General features: G+C 41.1%; 1 protein-coding gene across 1 annotated transcript in view; it reads right to left on the reverse strand.

Moving 5' to 3' along the window:
- LOC137257596 (pseudouridylate synthase RPUSD2-like) overlaps positions 1–16,094 on the reverse strand; it is a 48,994-nt gene extending 32,900 nt beyond the window's left edge. Inside the window, exons 1-3 of the mRNA XM_067794914.1 lie at positions 15,604–16,094; positions 15,166–15,286; positions 9,680–9,801 (exon numbers count right to left, since the gene is read on the reverse strand). Of these exons, the coding sequence (XP_067651015.1) occupies positions 9,680–9,801; positions 15,166–15,286; positions 15,604–15,918 (558 nt within the window). The 5' untranslated portion in view covers positions 15,919–16,094. The remainder of the gene's footprint in view (positions 1–9,679; positions 9,802–15,165; positions 15,287–15,603) is intronic.
- Between the last annotated feature and the right edge of the window lie 4,419 nt (positions 16,095–20,513).

The raw sequence follows: 20,513 nt of genomic DNA on the forward strand, positions 1-20,513 counted from the left end.
GTAAGTATAGAGGCGCCGCTCACAGCGCGTGCAACCTCAAGCTTAAAATCAACCCTAAGACAATAAACATCCCCGTTGTCTTTCACAACTTGAGAGGGTACGACTCACACTTGATCATGCAGGCCATCGCGAAAATCGATGGTAATATAACGTGCATCACCAACAACATGGAGAGATACATCTCCTTCAGCTTAAACGGACTTAGGTTCATTGACTCGTTTCAGTTCCTCCTGTCGTCACTCGACAGTCTGGTCAAGGCCAACAATACCTTCCCTATCACCGATCGATACACAGACGCCGAGACTAGACCCCTGCTTATGAGGAAGGGTGTGTACCCCTATGAGTACATGAATAGTTGGGCCAAGTTCACCGAGACCAGACTACCCCCTATTGACTGTTTTTATAGCAAGCTGAATGAGGCGTCCGTCTCACGAGATGATTACTCGCACGCGACTAACGTATGGAATAAACTGGGTTGTAAGAACCTGGGTGATTATCACGACCTGTACTTGAGGACAGATGTACTGCTGTTAGCCGACGTGTTTGAAACGTTTAGGCGGACGTGTTTCAAGCAGTATAAACTCGACCTCGCATGGTATTACACCAGCCCAGGTCTGTCGTGGGACGCCTTGCTTAAAAAGACCGGAGTTAATTTGGAATTGCTCACAGATTACGACATGCACCTATTCATTGAGAAAGGCTTGTGAGGTGGGATTTCCATGGCATCCAAACGATACGCTAAAGCAAATAATCAATACGTGAAAGGTTACGATCCTAACAAGCCAACCAATCACATTCTCTACCTCGACGCAAACAACCTGTACGGCTGGGCCATGAGTCAGTATCTACCTACAGGGGGATTCGAATGGGTACCCCACGTTGATGTTATGGGGGTTGCACCAGATTCGAACAAAGGTTATATCCTCGAGGTTGACTTAGAGTATACCAAGGAATTACACACATCTCACAACAGCTACCCCCTGGCCCCCGAACGTATGAGGGTTAACCCAGACTGGATGTCTGAGTACCAACATAACTTGTCAGGTGGGCGTGTGACAGACGTTGAAAAACTCGTGCCTAACTTAATGAATAAGACCAAGTACATCGTTCACTATCGCAACCTACAGCTGTACCTGTCGTTGGGTATGAGGCTGACCAAAATACACAGGGTGCTCATGTTCGACCAGAGCCCATGGATGGAGCCCTACATCAGAATGAACACAGACCTACGAAAAAAAGCCACCAGTGATTTTGAGAAAAATCTCTACAAGCTCATGAACAACTCGGTGTTTGGTAAGACCATGGAGAACCTGAGGAAACGCGTGACCGTGAAGCTGGTTCGGTTGAGTGAGGAAGACAAGCTCAGGAGATTGATAGCCAGTCCGGCATTCAACCGTAGTAAGATATTCACAGACAACCTGGTTGCCCTACACATGAAGAAAAGCCACATAAAATTCAACCGGCCTGTTTACGTGGGGATGAGCATCCTCGATTTATCCAAACACCTGATGTACGACTTTTACTACAACGAGCTCAAGAAACAGTACGGCGACAGGTGTGAAGTGCTGTACACTGACACGGATTCCCTGCTGATGGAGATTCGAACCGAGGACGTGTACGAGGACATGAAAAAACACCTCGATTTATACGACACCAGCGACTACCCTAAGACCCATGCCATACACAGTACGGTAAATAAAAAGGTCCTAGGTAAGATGAAGGACGAGTGTGCTGGCACGCCCATAGCCGAGTACATAGGTTTGAGACCTAAGATGTACTCCATACTGAAAGCCGACAATAGTGAGATCCGGAAGGCTAAGGGGGTTAAGAAGTATGTGGTGAAACAACACATCAAACACGCCAGATTCAAGGAAGCCCTGTTCAAGACCCGTACCTTTAGGCATAAAATGAACACACTTAGAAGTGATGGACATAAGATATACGGACTGACTATAAACAAGACGTCCCTGTCGCCTATGGACACGAAACGTTGGATAGCTATTGATGGGATAAACACATACGCGTATGGACATGAAAAGATTTGAAGCTATTTACTACAGCCCGCGTGGGTACTGGAAAGGAGCTAGCGCAGTAGATAAGCTAGCTAAAATAGCGCGAGTACCCCCGGAGGAAGCCAAAGCGTGGCTTGAAAAACAAGCCCTGTGGCAGATCAATTTGCCGGCACCACGCTACTTGCCTAGAAGGAGGTTCGGTATTAACATACCTAATAGCGTTCACCAGGCAGACCTACTGTTCCTACCCCACGACAAGAGGTACAAGTATGCCTTAACCGTAGTGGACGTAGCCAGTCGTTACAAGGAAGCCGAACCCTTGACCACGAAAGATTCGGCCCAGGTAGCCAGAGGATTCGAAGGCATATACAAACGCAGTCCGCTGACGTGGCCAACAGAGCTGCAAGTTGACCCCGGACGGGAGTTCATGGGTGCCGTGTCACAACTGCTAGCCAAACACGATACAAAGGTCAGGCGTGGCACGGCCGGAGCCCATCGCAGCCAAGCCATAGTTGAGAGATTTAATAGGACTTTGGCTGAGCGCTTGTTCGGCCATCAGTATGCTAGGGAGATGGTCACCCCTGGAAAACGATCGACTGAATGGGTCACGAGGTTACCCAAGGTGGTGTCGGCAATCAACCATGAAGTCACCCGTCTCACCGGTAAGAAACCGGCAGACGCTATCAAACTAAAATCAATAGTTGCAGAGTCGGCCGCTCCATTGCGTGGGAAGGAGAAACAGATACCAGATAGGGCCCTAGTGAGGTATCTATACCAGCCGGGGGAACACGAGGGTGATAGCCGTAAGCGGGCCACCGATCCTATATGGTCAGTCAAAACTTACAACATAGATAAAGTGGATATGAAAGCCGACGAACCTAACTTGTACTACTTGAGGGATGGGCCGGGTAGGGGGTTTGTAAGAGAAGAATTATTGATCGTACCGTACGGCACAGTGTTACCTCCAACACACGTTAAGTAGTAGGGGTAATAGTAGCAAGAGCTAAGGGCCCAACCAAAGCCTTATTTAGTAAATAAGGCTTTGTAGAGACTTTTCTTGAAAGTGTTTTAGAACTGTCATTCCCTATACTACTGCCGGCACCACGCTACGTGCCTAGAAGGAGGTTCGGTATTAACATACCTAATAGCGTTCACCAGGCAGACCTACTGTTCCTACCCCACGACAAGAGGTACAAGTATGCCTTAACCGTAGTGGACGTAGCCAGTCGTTACAAGGAAGCCGAACCCTTGACCACGAAAGATTCGGCCCAGGTAGCCAGAGGATTCGAACGCATATACAAACGCAGTCCGCTGATGTGGCCAACAGAGCTGCAAGTTGACCCCGGACAGGAGTTCATGGGTGCCGTGTCACAACTGCTAGCCAAACACGATACAAAGGTCAGGCGTGGCACGGCCGGAGCCCATCGCAGCCAAGCCATAGTTGAGAGATTTAATAGGACTTTGGCTGAGCGCTTGTTCGGCCATCAGTATGCTAGGGAGATGGTCACCCCTGGAAAACGATCGACTGAATGGGTCACGAGGTTACCCAAGGTGGTGTCGGCAATCAACCATGAAGTCACCCGTCTCACCGGTAAGAAACCGGCAGACGCTATCAAACTAAAATCAATAGTTGCAGAGTCGGCCGCTCCATTGCGTGGGAAGGAGAAACAGATACCAGATAGGGCCCTAGTGAGGTATCTATACCAGCCGGGGGAACACGAGGGTGATAGCCGTAAGCGGGCCACCGATCCTATATGGTCAGTCAAAACTTACAACATAGATAAAGTGGATATGAAAGCCGACGAACCTAACTTGTACTACTTGAGGGATGGGCCGGGTAGGGGGTTTGTAAGAGAAGAATTATTGATCGTACCGTACGGCACAGTGTTACCTCCAACACACGTTAAGTAGTAGGGGTAATAGTAGCAAGAGCTAAGGGCCCAACCAAAGCCTTATTTAGTAAATAAGGCTTTGTAGAGACTTTTCTTGAAAGTGTTTTAGAACTGTCATTCCCTATACTACTGCCGGCACCACGCTACGTGCCTAGAAGGAGGTTCGGTATTAACATACCTAATAGCGTTCACCAGGCAGACCTACTGTTCCTACCCCACGACAAGAGGTACAAGTATGCCTTAACCGTAGTGGACGTAGCCAGTCGTTACAAGGAAGCCGAACCCTTGACCACGAAAGATTCGGCCCAGGTAGCCAGAGGATTCGAACGCATATACAAACGCAGTCCGCTGATGTGGCCAACAGAGCTGCAAGTTGACCCCGGACAGGAGTTCATGGGTGCCGTGTCACAACTGCTAGCCAAACACGATACAAAGGTCAGGCGTGGCACGGCCGGAGCCCATCGCAGCCAAGCCATAGTTGAGAGATTTAATAGGACTTTGGCTGAGCGCTTGTTCGGCCATCAGTATGCTAGGGAGATGGTCACCCCTGGAAAACGATCGACTGAATGGGTCACGAGGTTACCCAAGGTGGTGTCGGCAATCAACCATGAAGTCACCCGTCTCACCGGTAAGAAACCGGCAGACGCTATCAAACTAAAATCAATAGTTGCAGAGTCGGCCGCTCCATTGCGTGGGAAGGAGAAACAGATACCAGATAGGGCCCTAGTGAGGTATCTATACCAGCCGGGGGAACACGAGGGTGATAGCCGTAAGCGGGCCACCGATCCTATATGGTCAGTCAAAACTTACAACATAGATAAAGTGGATATGAAAGCCGACGAACCTAACTTGTACTACTTGAGGGATGGGCCGGGTAGGGGGTTTGTAAGAGAAGAATTATTGATCGTACCGTACGGCACAGTGTTACCTCCAACACACGTTAAGTAGTAGGGGTAATAGTAGCAAGAGCTAAGGGCCCAACCAAAGCCTTATTTAGTAAATAAGGCTTTGTAGAGTCTTTTCTTGAAAGTGTTTTAGAACTGTCATTCCCTATACTACTCTTGCTGAACAATAACATGCATTTTACTCAGTCCATTTGAGCCAGAATTGGACTGATGAATTGCAAATTCTATCATTGTACATATTGCCACATAAATATAAATAGTACACATGTTTATCATTTACTGATACCAAACAGCGCCCTTATATTTGAACATTTTCCAGACTCCATCGGAAAAGTTGTTTAAGAAACTATCATCCTTGAAAAGTTGTTATCTGTCGTGGCAAGGTGAAACCGCAGAAATGGAACAGCCAGTCATGGCAGGGGACATCTCAAAATCTATTCCAGGAGACCTGTCAGTTTCTCATCTGTCGTTGTGTCACAGTCACGACTTAAAGGGATGACAAGTGGTTCTGACTCATATGGACTGCAGACTGTTTCCAGTTATAAATACATTTATTACAGTATACACATCTTACTTACAAAACAGGTAACAATGAAGAAAGCAATGAAAAAAGTAAATCACTATATTTTTCCTAAATCAACTAAATCAAACAACAGCCTAAAAAACTGATTTTTCCTACATTCAACACCAGCATGTAAAGAAGGTGTGACATATCGCTTTATGTTTACATTCTACAATATATGAAAATATATTTTGTTTTTCTAAATATTCACTGCCATGCATAAGTGTAGAATAGTAATCGCTACCCTGCAACTTTGAGCTTCTGCTGGCAGGGATTGTGATTGTACAGGTCATTTTAAAACCTCTACTTGTGGAATCATAAATTCTACCAGTAGAGACTCTGATTGCAATCTCTACTGATAGAATCTCTGATTCTACCAGATCGCAATCTCTACCCTGACACGTTTTTTTACATTCGAAAATTATATCTCATTCTTCTTTCAATCAATTTTAGATTATTTCTGATCAATGGATCACCACTAATCATGATAAACATAAAAGTGCCTTAAACAGTGTAGTATTTATTCAATATTGGTAATATTTAATACCTACATAATGAATACAGTGTTAACAATATGTAATTTTCTGAATAAATTGATATTTCATACTTATCCAGATTCATGCTTATTGCTTATCTGTTCTTCCCTGGTGATGGTAGTGGAACACCTGAAATCCCTTGAAGTTCCCTTCTAAAAGAAGCAGACGTAAAATACACTCACCCAATTCTAGCCTCCACTTTCCTGCGCAAATGGTCAGCTGACCGACCATGCATGTTACTCTCTCCTCATAAATTGCCCGACACAAGAATTATTGAAATTCAGCGTGCCTGTGAGGGGTGGCTGGGAGGGCTTTCGTCAGGAGTCAGGATAAGTATAAAATATCAATTCTATTGAGAAAATTACATATTTTTCCTTATCCTGACTCATGCTTATTGCTTACAGAATCCGATGGAAATAGCGCCAACCTCATGCGGTTGAAGTCTAAAGCATGACATTCATGCAGCTGTAGCCAAGGCAAGTAAAAACAGCGTCTTCTGAGTTAGCAGTTCAAATGAGGTATTATGTTGTTGATGATGTTATGATGTTAAGATCCCATGCTAAATCTATGTTGTTTATCTTTCAACGTGAAGGAGCGTAGTAAGGCGAGTAGCTTGGGTACTTTAGTACGCTTGGTCCACGTTTCCATGAGGACGACTGAGCTGAGAGCTGCAAAGTATGTAGATAATGTAGAGCCTTTCAGACCTCTGGAATGTCGTAGGTGACATGAATATTCTGCTATCTGCGGACATGTTGCCTTCATCGCCGTGAAGCCTTTCTTCTTGGCGTATGTCTCAGACAGCTTCCACTTGTCATCATAAAGGGTGCAAGTGGATTTTCATAAGGCTAAAGTAACTGCTTTTGTTGCTCTTGTCGAGTATCCTCTGTGTTTTAAACAGATTTTGATACAGTCCATGCGTGAAGTCGGAATACAGATGGGTTGCCAAATGCCTGTTTCGTGTGGGGATGGACGGGAAGATTTTTCCAATCTGGTACCTGCAGCACTGGTTGTCCTAACACCTCTATGAGTGTTGGAAACAAATGCATCATTGGCCAGTAGAGTGCAACCAAAGTCAGTTGTAGCCCCTTCGTCTGATTTTCTCGATGACTTTTGGTAGCAGCACGGGAGGGGGAAATACGAATGAGTTTAGTCCTTCCCATGGGATGCTGAGGGTGTCTGTTGAAAAGGCTAACGGATATGGTACCGGTGATACCAAGGTTGTTGTCTGTTTGTTGAACAAACGGTATTAAACTTCTTATCTCTCACTCTCTGGACTCTGAAGAACGGGACTTGTTAGTGTAATGCTGACTTGTCTGCTTGAGCACCGTTGTCAAGGTGTCGATGGACTTGATCATCATAACCTCGAGCGTCTTGAGCAACCATCCTTGCAACTTCCTTGAACTTCCCATTAAAGAGAGTAGGCGCTGACCACTGAGCTTGATATAGAGGCTTGGTAATGATCTCACTCAGTGATGCTGCAGACAGGAGACCTTGTTGACGAAGTAGATTCAGTCCCGCGATAGTAGAGGTTAAAGGTCACATGCAACGTAAAACACAACTTTGCAGATTCTGGGACCTTTCGGTATGCACTTACCGGAACAAATCATAAAAAATGCCAATTCAACCTATAACGTTGAAAAAAACGCGATGAAAGAAAAGCCCGCGAAATCGGAGTTCAAACGTTTCACTAAATTCCCCCCAGCGCTGGGGGGAAAACTGGTTTCAACTGCTGTGCTGCGCTGCGTCCATAACGCATGCGCAGTGAATAGGTTCGTGGAGCTTGAAACAGTATGCACGTCCAGCGTCTTAGGTCGTGAGCAGTAGTCTAATCCTGGTTGTGTACACAAACAAGTAAATAATCTACTCGTTACGTAAAAAAAACTCGTTGATTGTGGTAAGCAGTCTCTGTCACAGAGAAAGCTCATTGTCTGGTATATTCACACCTATATGACTGCCTGCCTGTCTGCTAAAGACAACATGCAATACACAGCTTCAGTGACTGACCACGTGCAATTTAAACTTAGCACCTATCAGACTATACGACATAAAGAAAACAAGTTGATTTATGACTCGTGCACTCGAGTTCCGTGTCTGTCACATTATGTAATTAGGTACGTGTGATACACATGACATGTTTTTGTGTCTGTGGGTTGCAAACAAACTACATTCATTTTTTTCGGATGACTGGATCTGACGGAAACTTGTGCAAACTCAAGTCCTGCTTTGTACTTGGACAGATTCCAGCCACGCACTAGTTTACCATCTCTACTGACATGATATTTGATTGGATCGAACTCAAATTCAGAGAACATGTATTTTCCAAACCCAACATCTGTATGTACATTCTTCATGGATAACGACTTCTTTTAGTGTATGCGATTTTGTTTGACAACACTATATGAATCCATACTGAAACGACGCATCAAGTACACAAAAAGAAGTTGTTATCCATAAAGAATCTTACTTTCTTGTGACTGGCTATACTTCTAAAATGCCCATCAAACAGATCATCTTTCTGTGCACACAATGAACCCTCAGCATATCAGCAAATGAAACAGCCAATCGGAAGCCGTCGTTACACTTGACTCCTGTCCATATCCACCCGCTATGACTGGGTTCGGTCTCCCGAAGGCTTCGTTTTGGGGGAAGTAAGCCCAAGTACAAAATATTGCACTTTTGAATCGCGATTGTACGCTTATAATTTTGTTTATTTGTTTTTTTAAAAGCAGCAATGTATCTTATATGTCATGAATAAGTGATAAATGTGTTTTAATTATGTTTGATTTTTTGCTTGCATGTGACCTTTAAGTCATCAGCCATAAATTGCTGAACCTTCTCCTGAGTTACCAGCTTGCGATGAGAGTCTCATTGACAGCTCTTGCTCGAGCTAATCTGAAGGTGCAGCTCGTAGTGGTGTCGAGCTGAGCAAGTCTCTTGTCGCCTACCTTGTAGGATTTGTTGCTGGCTAGACTGATGATTTTATAAGTTTCATTGATGTCCGGTGCTCTGATGAAGGGCTTCATGTGATGAAGAGGGAAGTGACAAACGTTGAACAATGGCACATGTTGTTGTTATAACTTGGCTGCCAACTTAAACGCTGTAGATAACATCACAGGAATCATAGATATCGGAGTGTATCAATGTAGTCATTCTTCATCTTGTAAGTATTTACTTCACTGGAGTCCTTGGATGGTGAGACTAAGTCTAGTCCATTTGTGATCCACGATGATGATGACGAGAACAGTCTTCTCTCTTCTTCAAAACGCTGCTCCATCAAACTCATCATCTGCATTGTAAACTGTTGCATGAAGGCGCCTGCTGCGTTGCCTGTACAGAGGGCTGAAATGTAAAGTTGTCTGCAGACTAACGTTGCTGATGAAGTCTGCGTTGTATGGCGATCTTTATCAGGGTTTAGAGGTGTTGATGTTGCTGTCAGGGCTGATCTAGATGATGCCGCCCGATGACTACGTTGGTTGATATCTACCTCATTTCAACCAACGGTAGCTTGTCGAAGATAAGTCGTTCATGTAGAGGAACGATTTCTTCTCCAAACAATTTCTTCTTTGAATAATGATACAGGTGGGTGAGTGTATTTTACTTTCGCTTCTCTCAGAAGGGAACTTCAAGGGATATCAGGTATTCCACTACCTTCGCCAGGGAAGAGGAGATAAGCAATAGGCATGAGTCAGGATAAGGAAAAATAAATATTTATAGATATACGCATATAGGAATGTACAATGCTATCTGTTACTGTAGTGACAAGTGGACTCACGTAATCCTCCTCTGAATATGCCTTGAACTCTGACCTGATGACATCCAGGATGGTCCGACCCAGCCAGCGCTGTTTCACATACGAGGTGAACGTGTAGTAGTATGGGTACACCTTCCTCAAACCTTTATACAACAAGCACACTTGGATGTTTCAAAACAGACTCATACTATTCACAACAGTCTGATAATATTTATAACAAGCTAAACAAATATTGGTTCTAAGATCTTCATTCATCAAAGAACATGGTAGCACTCCAGAACCACAAATTCAGTATGATTGAAAACATGATCAATTAGCATACCTTCATTACAATATTAATGATCTGAAAACCAACCATTTCTGCTGAAGCATTCATGTGACCATCTTACATTTCTTTAAAGGTCAAATGCAACGTAAAAAACTACTTCACGGATTCTTATACCTTTTGATATGCATTTACCAAAACAAATCATCAAAAATGCCAATGCAAGCTATAAAATTGAAACAAAATGCAATGAAAGAAAGCCTACAAAATCAGAGTTCAAATGATTCACTACTTTGCGCCAGTACTGGGGGGAAAACTGATTTCAACCGCTGTGCTGTGCTGCGCTCATCACGCACACACAGTGAATAGGTTCGCAGAGCTTGACACAGTAAGCATGCCAGGAGTATGAGATCGTGAGCAGTAGTCTAATCTTGGTTGTGTACACAAATAAGTAAATAATCTCCTCGTTACACAAAAAGACATGTTGATTGTGATAGCCAGACCCTGTCACAGAGAAAACTCAATGTCTGATTTATTGCGGTCTAAGTAAACTTAGTCTCAGTGTATTTCGTTACACTCCACCACTGAGTCTAACAAAACCTAGTAGAAGAAAATGTTCAGGTCACTGACACAGATCTCTCCACAAACAAAAATCTGCATATAACACAATTATACCTGCAGTATATGGGCTTTGGGGTTTCTGTTGACATGGTTACCATTAACTAATGTTTCTGTAACATGACATCCTTGAATATTGCCAAAAACACCATTGTCAGTGACTGTTTACTCATCATTGTCATGGTAGTATGTATGCCGTGTGCATCACCTGGAAGCGAGCGTACGCTAAACAGCATTCGGAATCGTTCAGGTTTCAACCTTTTTGAGATAAAAAGTTCAAAAGGTATGTGCTAATGTCCACTTTCGCGATTTGGTAAGCTGTGTTCTGATTGGTCAATCTCAAAGGTTACCTGAGTTTTTGTTAGACTCAGCAGTGGAGTGTAACAAAAAGTACTGAGGATAAGTTTACTTAGACTGAGGTTTGTTGACACCTATGAGTCTGCCTGCTGGTCTGCTATTGACAATATGCAATGCAAAATTCAATCACTGACCACATGCAATTTGAAATTTACACCTATCGGGCTTTTAAGCCATGCACAAAGAGCCGGCTAAGCATATCGATAAATGAACACCCATCGGCTTTGGGTTCAGTATCTCAGCTACTACGTTTTGAGGGACGTGAACCCAAGTACAAAATACTACACTTTTGATCTGCGATTATACGCTTACAATTTTGTTTATTTGTTTTTTCTTGATCAGAAATACATTTTATGTACGAAGAATAAGTGATTACTGTGTTTTAATTATGTTTGACTTTTTGACTGCAAGTGACCTTTAACTTAAATGTAATTTTCTGAATAAAACTAATATTTCATGCTTATCCTGACTCATGTTTAGTTTGCTTATCTCCTCCCCCTATGCTAAGATAGTGGAACACTTGAAATCACATTGAAGTTCCCATCGTGAAGTGGACTTACAATCACACTCACCCAGGAGAAGCTGCCCTTTGCCCTTGGCACCATTATCGGTCAAATGACCAGCCATGCTTGTCACTCTCTCTGCCTACATTTCTTTAACTTAATGCAGCAAGAATCAGAATATCCAAATATTGCATCAAATTTAAGGAATGAATGCAGTGTAATCAAGCAAACCCTTACTTCTCATTACCACAATATTTAGACGTTCCAGCCCTTTTTCCAATGAAAAAGTCCAAAGAAAAATAAGTATAGATTTCCCTGAGGTTCTGAATCTCCCATCATACTTTTCACTAGTTCAGTCTTATGACATCCTTGTTACTACCCTTCACTATTCTATATGTTATCATGTGACATTTAACACAACATAGTGAATGTATAACTTCCATTAAAGGCACAATGTTATTACACTTCTCTAAAAAATCATTATACACTTTCCTCAATAATACCATCAGCCTTCAAGTTTACATGCAACCAAAAAATCAAACATAATTAAAACACAATTATCACTTACTCATGACATATCACATACATTGCTGCTTGTAAAAAAACAAATAAACTAAATTATAAGCATGCAATCACAATTCAAAAGTGCAACATTTTTGTACATTTTCCGATTGACTTACTTCACTCGAAAACGAACCTCTCAGGAGACCGAACCCAGTCATAGCGGGTGAGTGCACTCAAGTGTAGCGATGGTTTCCGATTGGCTGATTCATTTGCTGATATGCTGAGGGCTCATTGTGTGTACAGAAAGATGATCTGTTTGATGGGCATTTTAGAAGTGTGGCGAGTCACAAGAAAGTAAGCTTCTTTATGGATAACAACTTCTGTTATAGTACTTGATGCACCATTTTAGTATGGATTCATGTACCGTTGTCAAACAAAATCATATACACTAGAAGAAGTTGTTATCCATAAAGAATGTGTATGGAGAGGTTGGGTTTTGTAATGTAAATACATGTTCTCTGAATTTGCGTTCGATTGAATCAAAAATCAACTCAGTAGAGATGGTGAACTATGGCGTGGCTGGAAACTGTCATTCGTCCAAGTACAAAGCAGGACTTGAAAATGAGAAGAGTTTGCACCAGTTTCCATCAGATCCTGTCATCCAAGAAGAATGGATGTAGCTTGTTTGCAACCCACAGACATAAAAACATGTCATGTATACAGGTATCACATCTGCCTAATCATAGGACGTTGCAGAGACAGGACTCAGGTGCACGAGTCATAAATCATTGGTTTAGCCTGATAGGTGTTAAGTCCAAATTGCATCTGGTCAATGATTGAAGCTGTGTATTGCATACTGTCTTTAGCAGACAGGCAGGCAGGCAGGCATATAGGTGTCAATAAACCAAACATTGAGCTTTCTCTGTGACAGAGGCTGCTTGCTACCATCAAGATTTTTATGTAACTAGTAGATTATTTACTTGTTTGTGTACACAACCAACATTAGACTACTGCTCCTGACCCCATACTCAGGGCATGCATACTGTTTGAAGCCCTGTGTACCTATTCACTGTGCATGTGTTATGGGTGCAGCGCTGCACAGCTGTTGAAGCCACTTGAAGTGTTGAATGTTTGGAAGCTGTTTGCCTCACCATTTCAATTATCCATTGTGCCTATTATTTAAAGGGGCACTGATGTGCAGCCAATGATGTTTCTCGCCAACAGTCTAATTACGAAATCAAACTGCAAATTGGTCAGCGCCCGCTCCTTCGACCGTGACGGACAAAGGAACTGGGCTCCTGTCCATATTAGCAGAATTTCTTCACCCAAAAGAGTCAGGAGGACGGATGCCCATCATATGCCATTATTTAAAAATATCCATGGTATTCCTTGTCTGATCGTAACAAAATATCCCAGCAGTGTAGTTTGTTTCGGATGCTTGGATGGTATAGTTACTCAATTTGATCCTATTTCTGTGTTTTTAACCTCGATATTTAATCATGTTACATGAAAATATGATGTCTACAGGCACGTAGCAAGCCATTTGTTTTCCTCCGGAAGATTGCAAAGCTTTATATTTAAGTAATTTTGAGTGTTGGTTCAGTTGTGATAGCAAATATCATACGTAAAAATTTGGTAGCTATGGTAGCTACAATGGTTTACTATTTATGATAATAAAAACACACAGTTGATTTATTTGTATTCGTAAACAATAAACGATTACTTTGCCTTCGGTAGAGAAATCTGAAAATTTTCTAACGTAAAAAAAACCCTTATTTCACCTATTTACCCAAGTACACAGCAAATGCCTGTATGTATTCCTTATGTAACGAAATTCCGTTGGTATCCTCAAAACACTTTCGGCCCATAAGTGTTTTCAGGCTGCATGCGACACAGAGATTACATCTTCCTTGCTGTAACTCGCGTTTGATGGTGTAAACCTACACGTGTTATTTGTCATCATTCTCTGGATGGTCAATTAATGAATTCATAACAGGTATAATTAGTAGTAACACCACTTCGGTTACTCAACAAAGGTTCCCATTTGGCATTTCTCCTGTCTGGAGTAAATACTCAACATTATAAATTAAGGTCTGTAATGGCAAATATATTGTATGTTATGTAATATGTGCATGTAAGTGATGCAAGAGGGTTTATCAGCTGAGTTACAAAAACAAACATCGATCAAAGGATTAACCGATAACACACTGATTGATTAATTACTTTTATCTTCTGGCAGATTTGTCAAAAGGCAGTGTGTGTAGATGACTACACCCTGTCGTAAAGTGTGAGTGCAAAAACAACATCCTCCCTTCAAAGAATTAACCACCCTTGCGTTGATTGATTGATTGCTCATTATTGGTTAACTAAATTACTTAGAATAGCGGACATCATACAGTTAGTTGCCAGGTGTGCTATCTTGGGAGACCAATGAGAGGTTTATCTGGTTTTCACCAACGAAAGACGTCAAACGACGTGTTACTTTTTCGCAAATTAGACAGTTGTAAGACATGCGACACAGAGCAGGATTATTTACCAGCTGCAGATGAATGGAATACAATTTCTTTTACGTGGATATTGATGGATACATTCCTGAACAAGGTAGTAGCCTGACATTGTTGCTATAAAATTAGTCTATTTTACATTCATTATTTGCATTTTGTTTTAATCTATTTGTTGTAGCATTCAGCAGAATCTGTATGACAGAAAACACACACTAGATCGTGCATGTGTGTGAAATAGGATCCACATTGACAATCTATACGATGTATAAATGTTGCTGTTATGTTAGAAATGTACTATAAGTATAAGCAGATCGCGTGTTCTTTTATTAATTTTCAGAATCATATAAATATGACAATAAACTAATTAGGGTTATGAGACAAAATATAGAGACATACATTGGCTTCGTTATTTTTCCGTCCTAATTGTTTTTTACCATTTCTACCACTGGCAGATGATTAACCTTCAAAGTGTTTCATTTGTTTTCATAATACATTTGTAATGAAGTAAAAATGACTTCACCTAAGTTGATCTGTCTATAATTAAACTATCAATTGCGCTTACGGACTGCGCAGCAGAGGTCACGAACCAGTCACGAATTCTGGGATATCATCCGGGTACTCACGGGAGAAAAACAATAACAAAAGTTTACACCAGTCCACGGAAATTGCTCCGCATCAGTGCCCATTTAAGTCATGTGTTGTCAAAATAAGACAAAATGTTTGTGTGTGAAGCACTTGTGTCCATGCAACATCTACCATTCTCGTAGTAATATTCAGTTTCTTCATACAGGTCAGCAGCAAATCCTGGCTCAGGGGCATTCAGCTTTTTCGACTTTGGCTTCTTGTCACGGTTCTTCCATTTCTCCATTCTCTCAAACTGAAAAGGCCATTGGCATGAGTGTGTTCTACATAATGCATAATGTACTCACTGGCAACACTAAAGAATTACACACTTTACTGGTATCAACTGTAGTCTAGACTCACATAGGTGAGAGTTCTCCAGTTCCCCTGTCCCAAATGACATATATTCATTGATATACACTAGCATTATTGACAAAACAACCCAAATTAAGTACAATATAAGGCTTGAACTAGTGTCACCTCTGTTAATCGGAGAAAGAAAGAATACGAGGGAGCGAAAGGAACTCTTTCCTTCACACATTGTGTGGTTTCATGTCTATGCAGCATGTTTACCTTCTTCAGTCCTCTTTTCGACAATGTTGCTTTGTATTCTTCAAGTGAGTGACTCGGGCCTTGGAATTTATACTTTTTATTCTTATCTCGATCATGATGATGTGGGTGATTACTTCGCCCGGAAGTGGAATCTGTGTCCTTAGTATCCATGTCTTGCCTAATCGCCTCCTCTGTAAGACCTCTAACACTGTATGTTACTTGAACATCCGTTCTGAGTACGGTGTACAGTTTTTGTAATCCGCTGTTTTTAGTAGTAAAGTCAAAAGTCCATGGTAAAGGTGGCTTAACTAGGGAGAAAAGACCTTTCAACCTCATTCACGAACTCTGGAAGTGTGCAAGAGTAAAACACAGTTTTGTTTGTTAATCTGGAAAGCTGTCATGACTGAAATACGGGAAAGGCTCAGTTTACACACTGTTCGGTATGGAGGTCGCCATCTTTTCTGAAGGGAAGTAACCGCGTCCCATCACCATATTAGCTCCCTTGACTGTGTAATCCTTGTATTGGGATGTATAAAAATGACGAGGCACGGCACGCCGTGGAAAGATAAAAGAAAGTGGATATTCTGTAGGTGTCATTATAGAACTTATGAGCTGTGTTCGCATAAACAAGATTGGGGTTTTGTTCATTTGAAAAATGACTAAGGCTTGCAACAGCAGTCAGAGATATTATAACCTAAACTCTGCTGATATGTATGCAAAAAAAAATGACTTTTAGGTGGTTTAGAAAGCCCTTTTCGTACAGAATATATTTGAACATTTTTGGAGAGAATATCATTATCTGAGATATCTATAGAAAGTTTCAAGTTGATAGTTTAAACATGAAGAAAGCACTTTGAAGGGCATGAGGAAAGCAATCTTCGTTTATCGGCAGAACATATCTTTTCATGTAGACAAATACTGATTTTATTTAAAATATATTGCCAATTTTCCTATGAATGACAGAGTTAATAGGTATCACAAGCAGTACCCTCTGTGAAAAGAGGAAGTCATTCAGATCAAAACTGAAGAAGTTATTGTACAAAATGTAAACCTGATGTTCAGTGAAGTGATCGCAAGAGTGCAGTGAACACATAATTCAGTGATCGGAAATTTGGAATATGCAGTGATCGGAAATTTCTGTACACTTTTTATTAAAATTAAAATTAAAATTAAAATATGAAATAAGTGGGGTTTTTGATGTATCAAAGTATATTTTCAGTCAGTTTCAGACTTAGCAGCATGAATGAGGGGGTTAGGTGAGGATATTGCCCTCCTATCGATGGCTTTTCTGCAGTTGTCAGTCACTGTGTGCAGAAACACGGAGATTTGAAAATAGAGACAATGACCATAACAAAGGCAATAATTCATATTTACCAAGCGTACACGTATGACAATGTATATGAAGCCAACTTGAGGGTACTAAAAGCAAAAACACAAAATCTCTACCCATAGTACCTTAAGCCACAGCTAGTCCCCTATGCAAACTGCGAACCAGAGACACATGGATGGGTCGCCAAAGTGTGAAGATTCATCAGTGATGTCATTTGGCGGAAATATGCGCCATACTCCGACTTTCCTTTAACACAGTCACAACTACTCACAAAAATTTGTTGTGGACCAACTGATCAGTGGTCACCACAAAGACAAACATGTAGACGGTGAAGGTTTCCACAATGTGGATTACATACAGTCAATCCGTATATCATGTGAGACGTGGAAAGACAACAATTTGTACTCTTTTGTACTACATGTATTTAAATATTCTCTAAATAATTTTCACAAGACATATTCAGGGATATTTGTAATTCCAAATATATTAATAGAATTACACGTCATTAGTATCATCAATACCAGTATTGTGAATTTAGTTTTACGCCGCCCTTAGCGATATTCCAGCAATTTCCCGTTGGGGTACACCTTTTACCCATATGGGAAATTGAACCCGGGTGTTCGGCATGAGCGAATGCTTGTAGGATATCCAACCGCCACAGTAATGGTGTTGAAGGAAGGCCAAATTCACCTCTAAGCCTGCTAGCATCATCAATGAAGGGCCAAGCTATTAGTAACAATTCGTAAAAGTTGTAAAATCTTCATTTTTGTTTCAAACAAATACAACTGTTTTTTCACAAGCCTTCTTAACAGTATGGAAAAACACATTTACTTCTTTAACGTCCGATACATTCTGTTTCAAATGGCACACATTTTATTCAAAATGTCAACATGGAAATCCATTTGTTGACACTTGCTGAAAGGTGTCAGACCTTGACTAATGCTTAGTCTCTGAATAGATAATCATAAATTTTGATGGCAACCAACAAACCTATTATAAATTGAAAAGGAGCCCCAAGGAGACCAGGGATTCTGAACCTGGGGAAATCTAGGCTTGCTTCATTTAGGACTTTAGCATTGCAGGGAGGCTAGGATGTAGGGAACATAATGTGGTTCGGGGACTGTGAGAGTGTCAGACCATAGGCCTGGTCACATTCAGCAGTTGGTTGCTATCCGCTTTTATGTCAGTCAGGTGCTGTTGGAGACTGTGACAGAGATTTCAAGAATTCAAACCAGTCAACAGTCTTAGATGATAGGCACATGATTAACGCTGAGGTATGACACCGATTCCTTAACGCAGCAGTTCTTCCAACAGAACACTCCACCTCCCCAGGATAACAAACCCATGTAGCAACTTTTTAGCAAATTTCACGCAAAAGAAGTTGTTAACTGGCCATGGATCGATGTATTTTAAGCTGGGACTTTAATTTCTGATTCTGTGCCAATAAAGCATAGATCCAAATAATATATTTCAGTCATCTTTACTTCCACATGGTCCATGTGCATGTTTGAAAAGACTGTATGATACTGATCACTGCAAGAAAAAATATGATCAATGCAAGCATACACAGTGGGTGTACAATCATTGGACCCCGATCACTTCATGATCACATTTAGATAGATAAAATGAATATTATGCATTCAATAGGGCAAAGACGTCACATATATGTGGAAAAGTCTATCCTTAACCATAACGGCCCATTGAAATGCTGCAAAAATCAATTAAACCATTACGAAATAAACTTAGTATTTGTCTACATGAAAAGATACATTCTGTTGATAATAGACGATTGCTCCTTTCATGTTTAACTTACCAACTTGAAACTTTCTATGTATAACCACCACATCCGGTGCATTCGTGAAATGCTAATATTTCAACCATACTGTTCATGTTTCACAAATGATAACTGGATTTTTAACACAGATCTAGCATTTGCCACCAAAACAAGCACGCAGTCACTGCAAATGCAGGCAGACAGTCACCCCATCACTGCACTCTGCAGGACAGTGGTTCCAGGGGGTGTGTATGGCAAAGTGGAAGGAAAGTATTGAAAGGTTTTGAAGTTCTCCTCCAGAAGGAGCACCACCACCAAAATCAGTTTAAGTCAAATTTGTTCCCATGGAAATGCAAAAAAACATTTTATGAACAATCCCATCAGTACCAAAAGGCACCAATACACCACCAGATCAATCTGTGCCAAGTTTGATGAAGAAATAGTGAACAGTTTGTAGTGAGATTTGTGAATGTTGTCAACAACTCATTCGGAAACAGATACTAATGCTGGTCATTTTGTAATGCCATCTGAATATGCTGATGTTGAGAAATCAACCCCAAATTTGCCCAGTTTTATTTTGAGAATTCCAAACTTACAGGTTTAACTAGGAAACAATGTTTGGTATGGACCATGTCTAATGATAACTGTTTCATATCAGTAATGCTATGTAATCAATCATGTCAAGACATGCCGAGTCGGCTCAAGTCCTGCCTGCTCCTGTCATGCAGACACCTGTGATGTATCCTTATGTTATGGTTTTGCAGACACTTAACAACCATTCGTTGCTATCTTTTGACTATAAATCCTCTTACTAACTTCTGAAGATGACAAGTCACAATATAAGATTTTTTAGTGGTGTAACACACTTCGTCTTAGGTTCTGTAAATACGGTCCATGAACATATGGCAGCACTTTATGTGTGTACTGCTTGTATGTGCAAAACAATTTAAGAAAAAATTAAAAACTGAATAAAATAGTCATGGCTGTTTAATTAAATTGTCCTGTCTGAGTGTCAGCTTCTTCTCTAAATCTGTTCACCTCACTTGGAGGATAATAACTTGCAGAGATAAATGATGTAAAGTTATCCAAAGACTTGATCTAATATTATACCAGAAGCCGTATTCCTCCTCATGAAATTGACATCCTAAACTGTCCTCCTTACTTGCAACACTTCTGAATACCATGTAGAGATCAAAATCTTATCATCACATAATGATAGCATTTAAAAGTCAATGACAAAACTAGACACACAATGCTAATCTGAAAAGATTTATTTCAGTCATCTTGTCCAAGACATAATTTACACTACAATCTTCATTCAGCACCTTCAAGCATCAGAAAATCATGAAACTGTTGAAGCTGTTTGGGACATGGAATTCGAAGCAGGTTTATCTTCATGCCTGCAACACTTTGATCACTGGCACCATATTGAAACTGTTCTGTGTAACATTTCCTTTATATGCTTATATACAAGCATTCATGGACCTGACATTCACTATTGTTTGTGACATGCCATATCTACTGGGACTGGGAAAGGTGACTGGTTGGGCAGGGTCCTGGCTTTCACCTGACAACCCACAAGGATCTTTCATGTAAAATATTGCTAAATGACAATAACATTCAAAATCCTTGGTTTCACATCAAGTCGTTATAGTTCACATTAGTTTCTGACCATGTTGTCATTCCTCCCGACATTTACATTCTAGTATTTTATACTATACTCTCCCCTGAAAAAGTTTTCCCTTAGAAGTATTTCCCCCCAAACTTTGGACTTCATGATTTATGCTACAAGCATTATGCATTAGGATTCAGATATTAAGGAAATAT

This window comes from Haliotis asinina, chromosome 12 (genome assembly GCF_037392515.1).
Source record: "Haliotis asinina isolate JCU_RB_2024 chromosome 12, JCU_Hal_asi_v2, whole genome shotgun sequence".
NCBI classification, from domain to species: Eukaryota; Metazoa; Mollusca; class Gastropoda; order Lepetellida; family Haliotidae; genus Haliotis; species Haliotis asinina.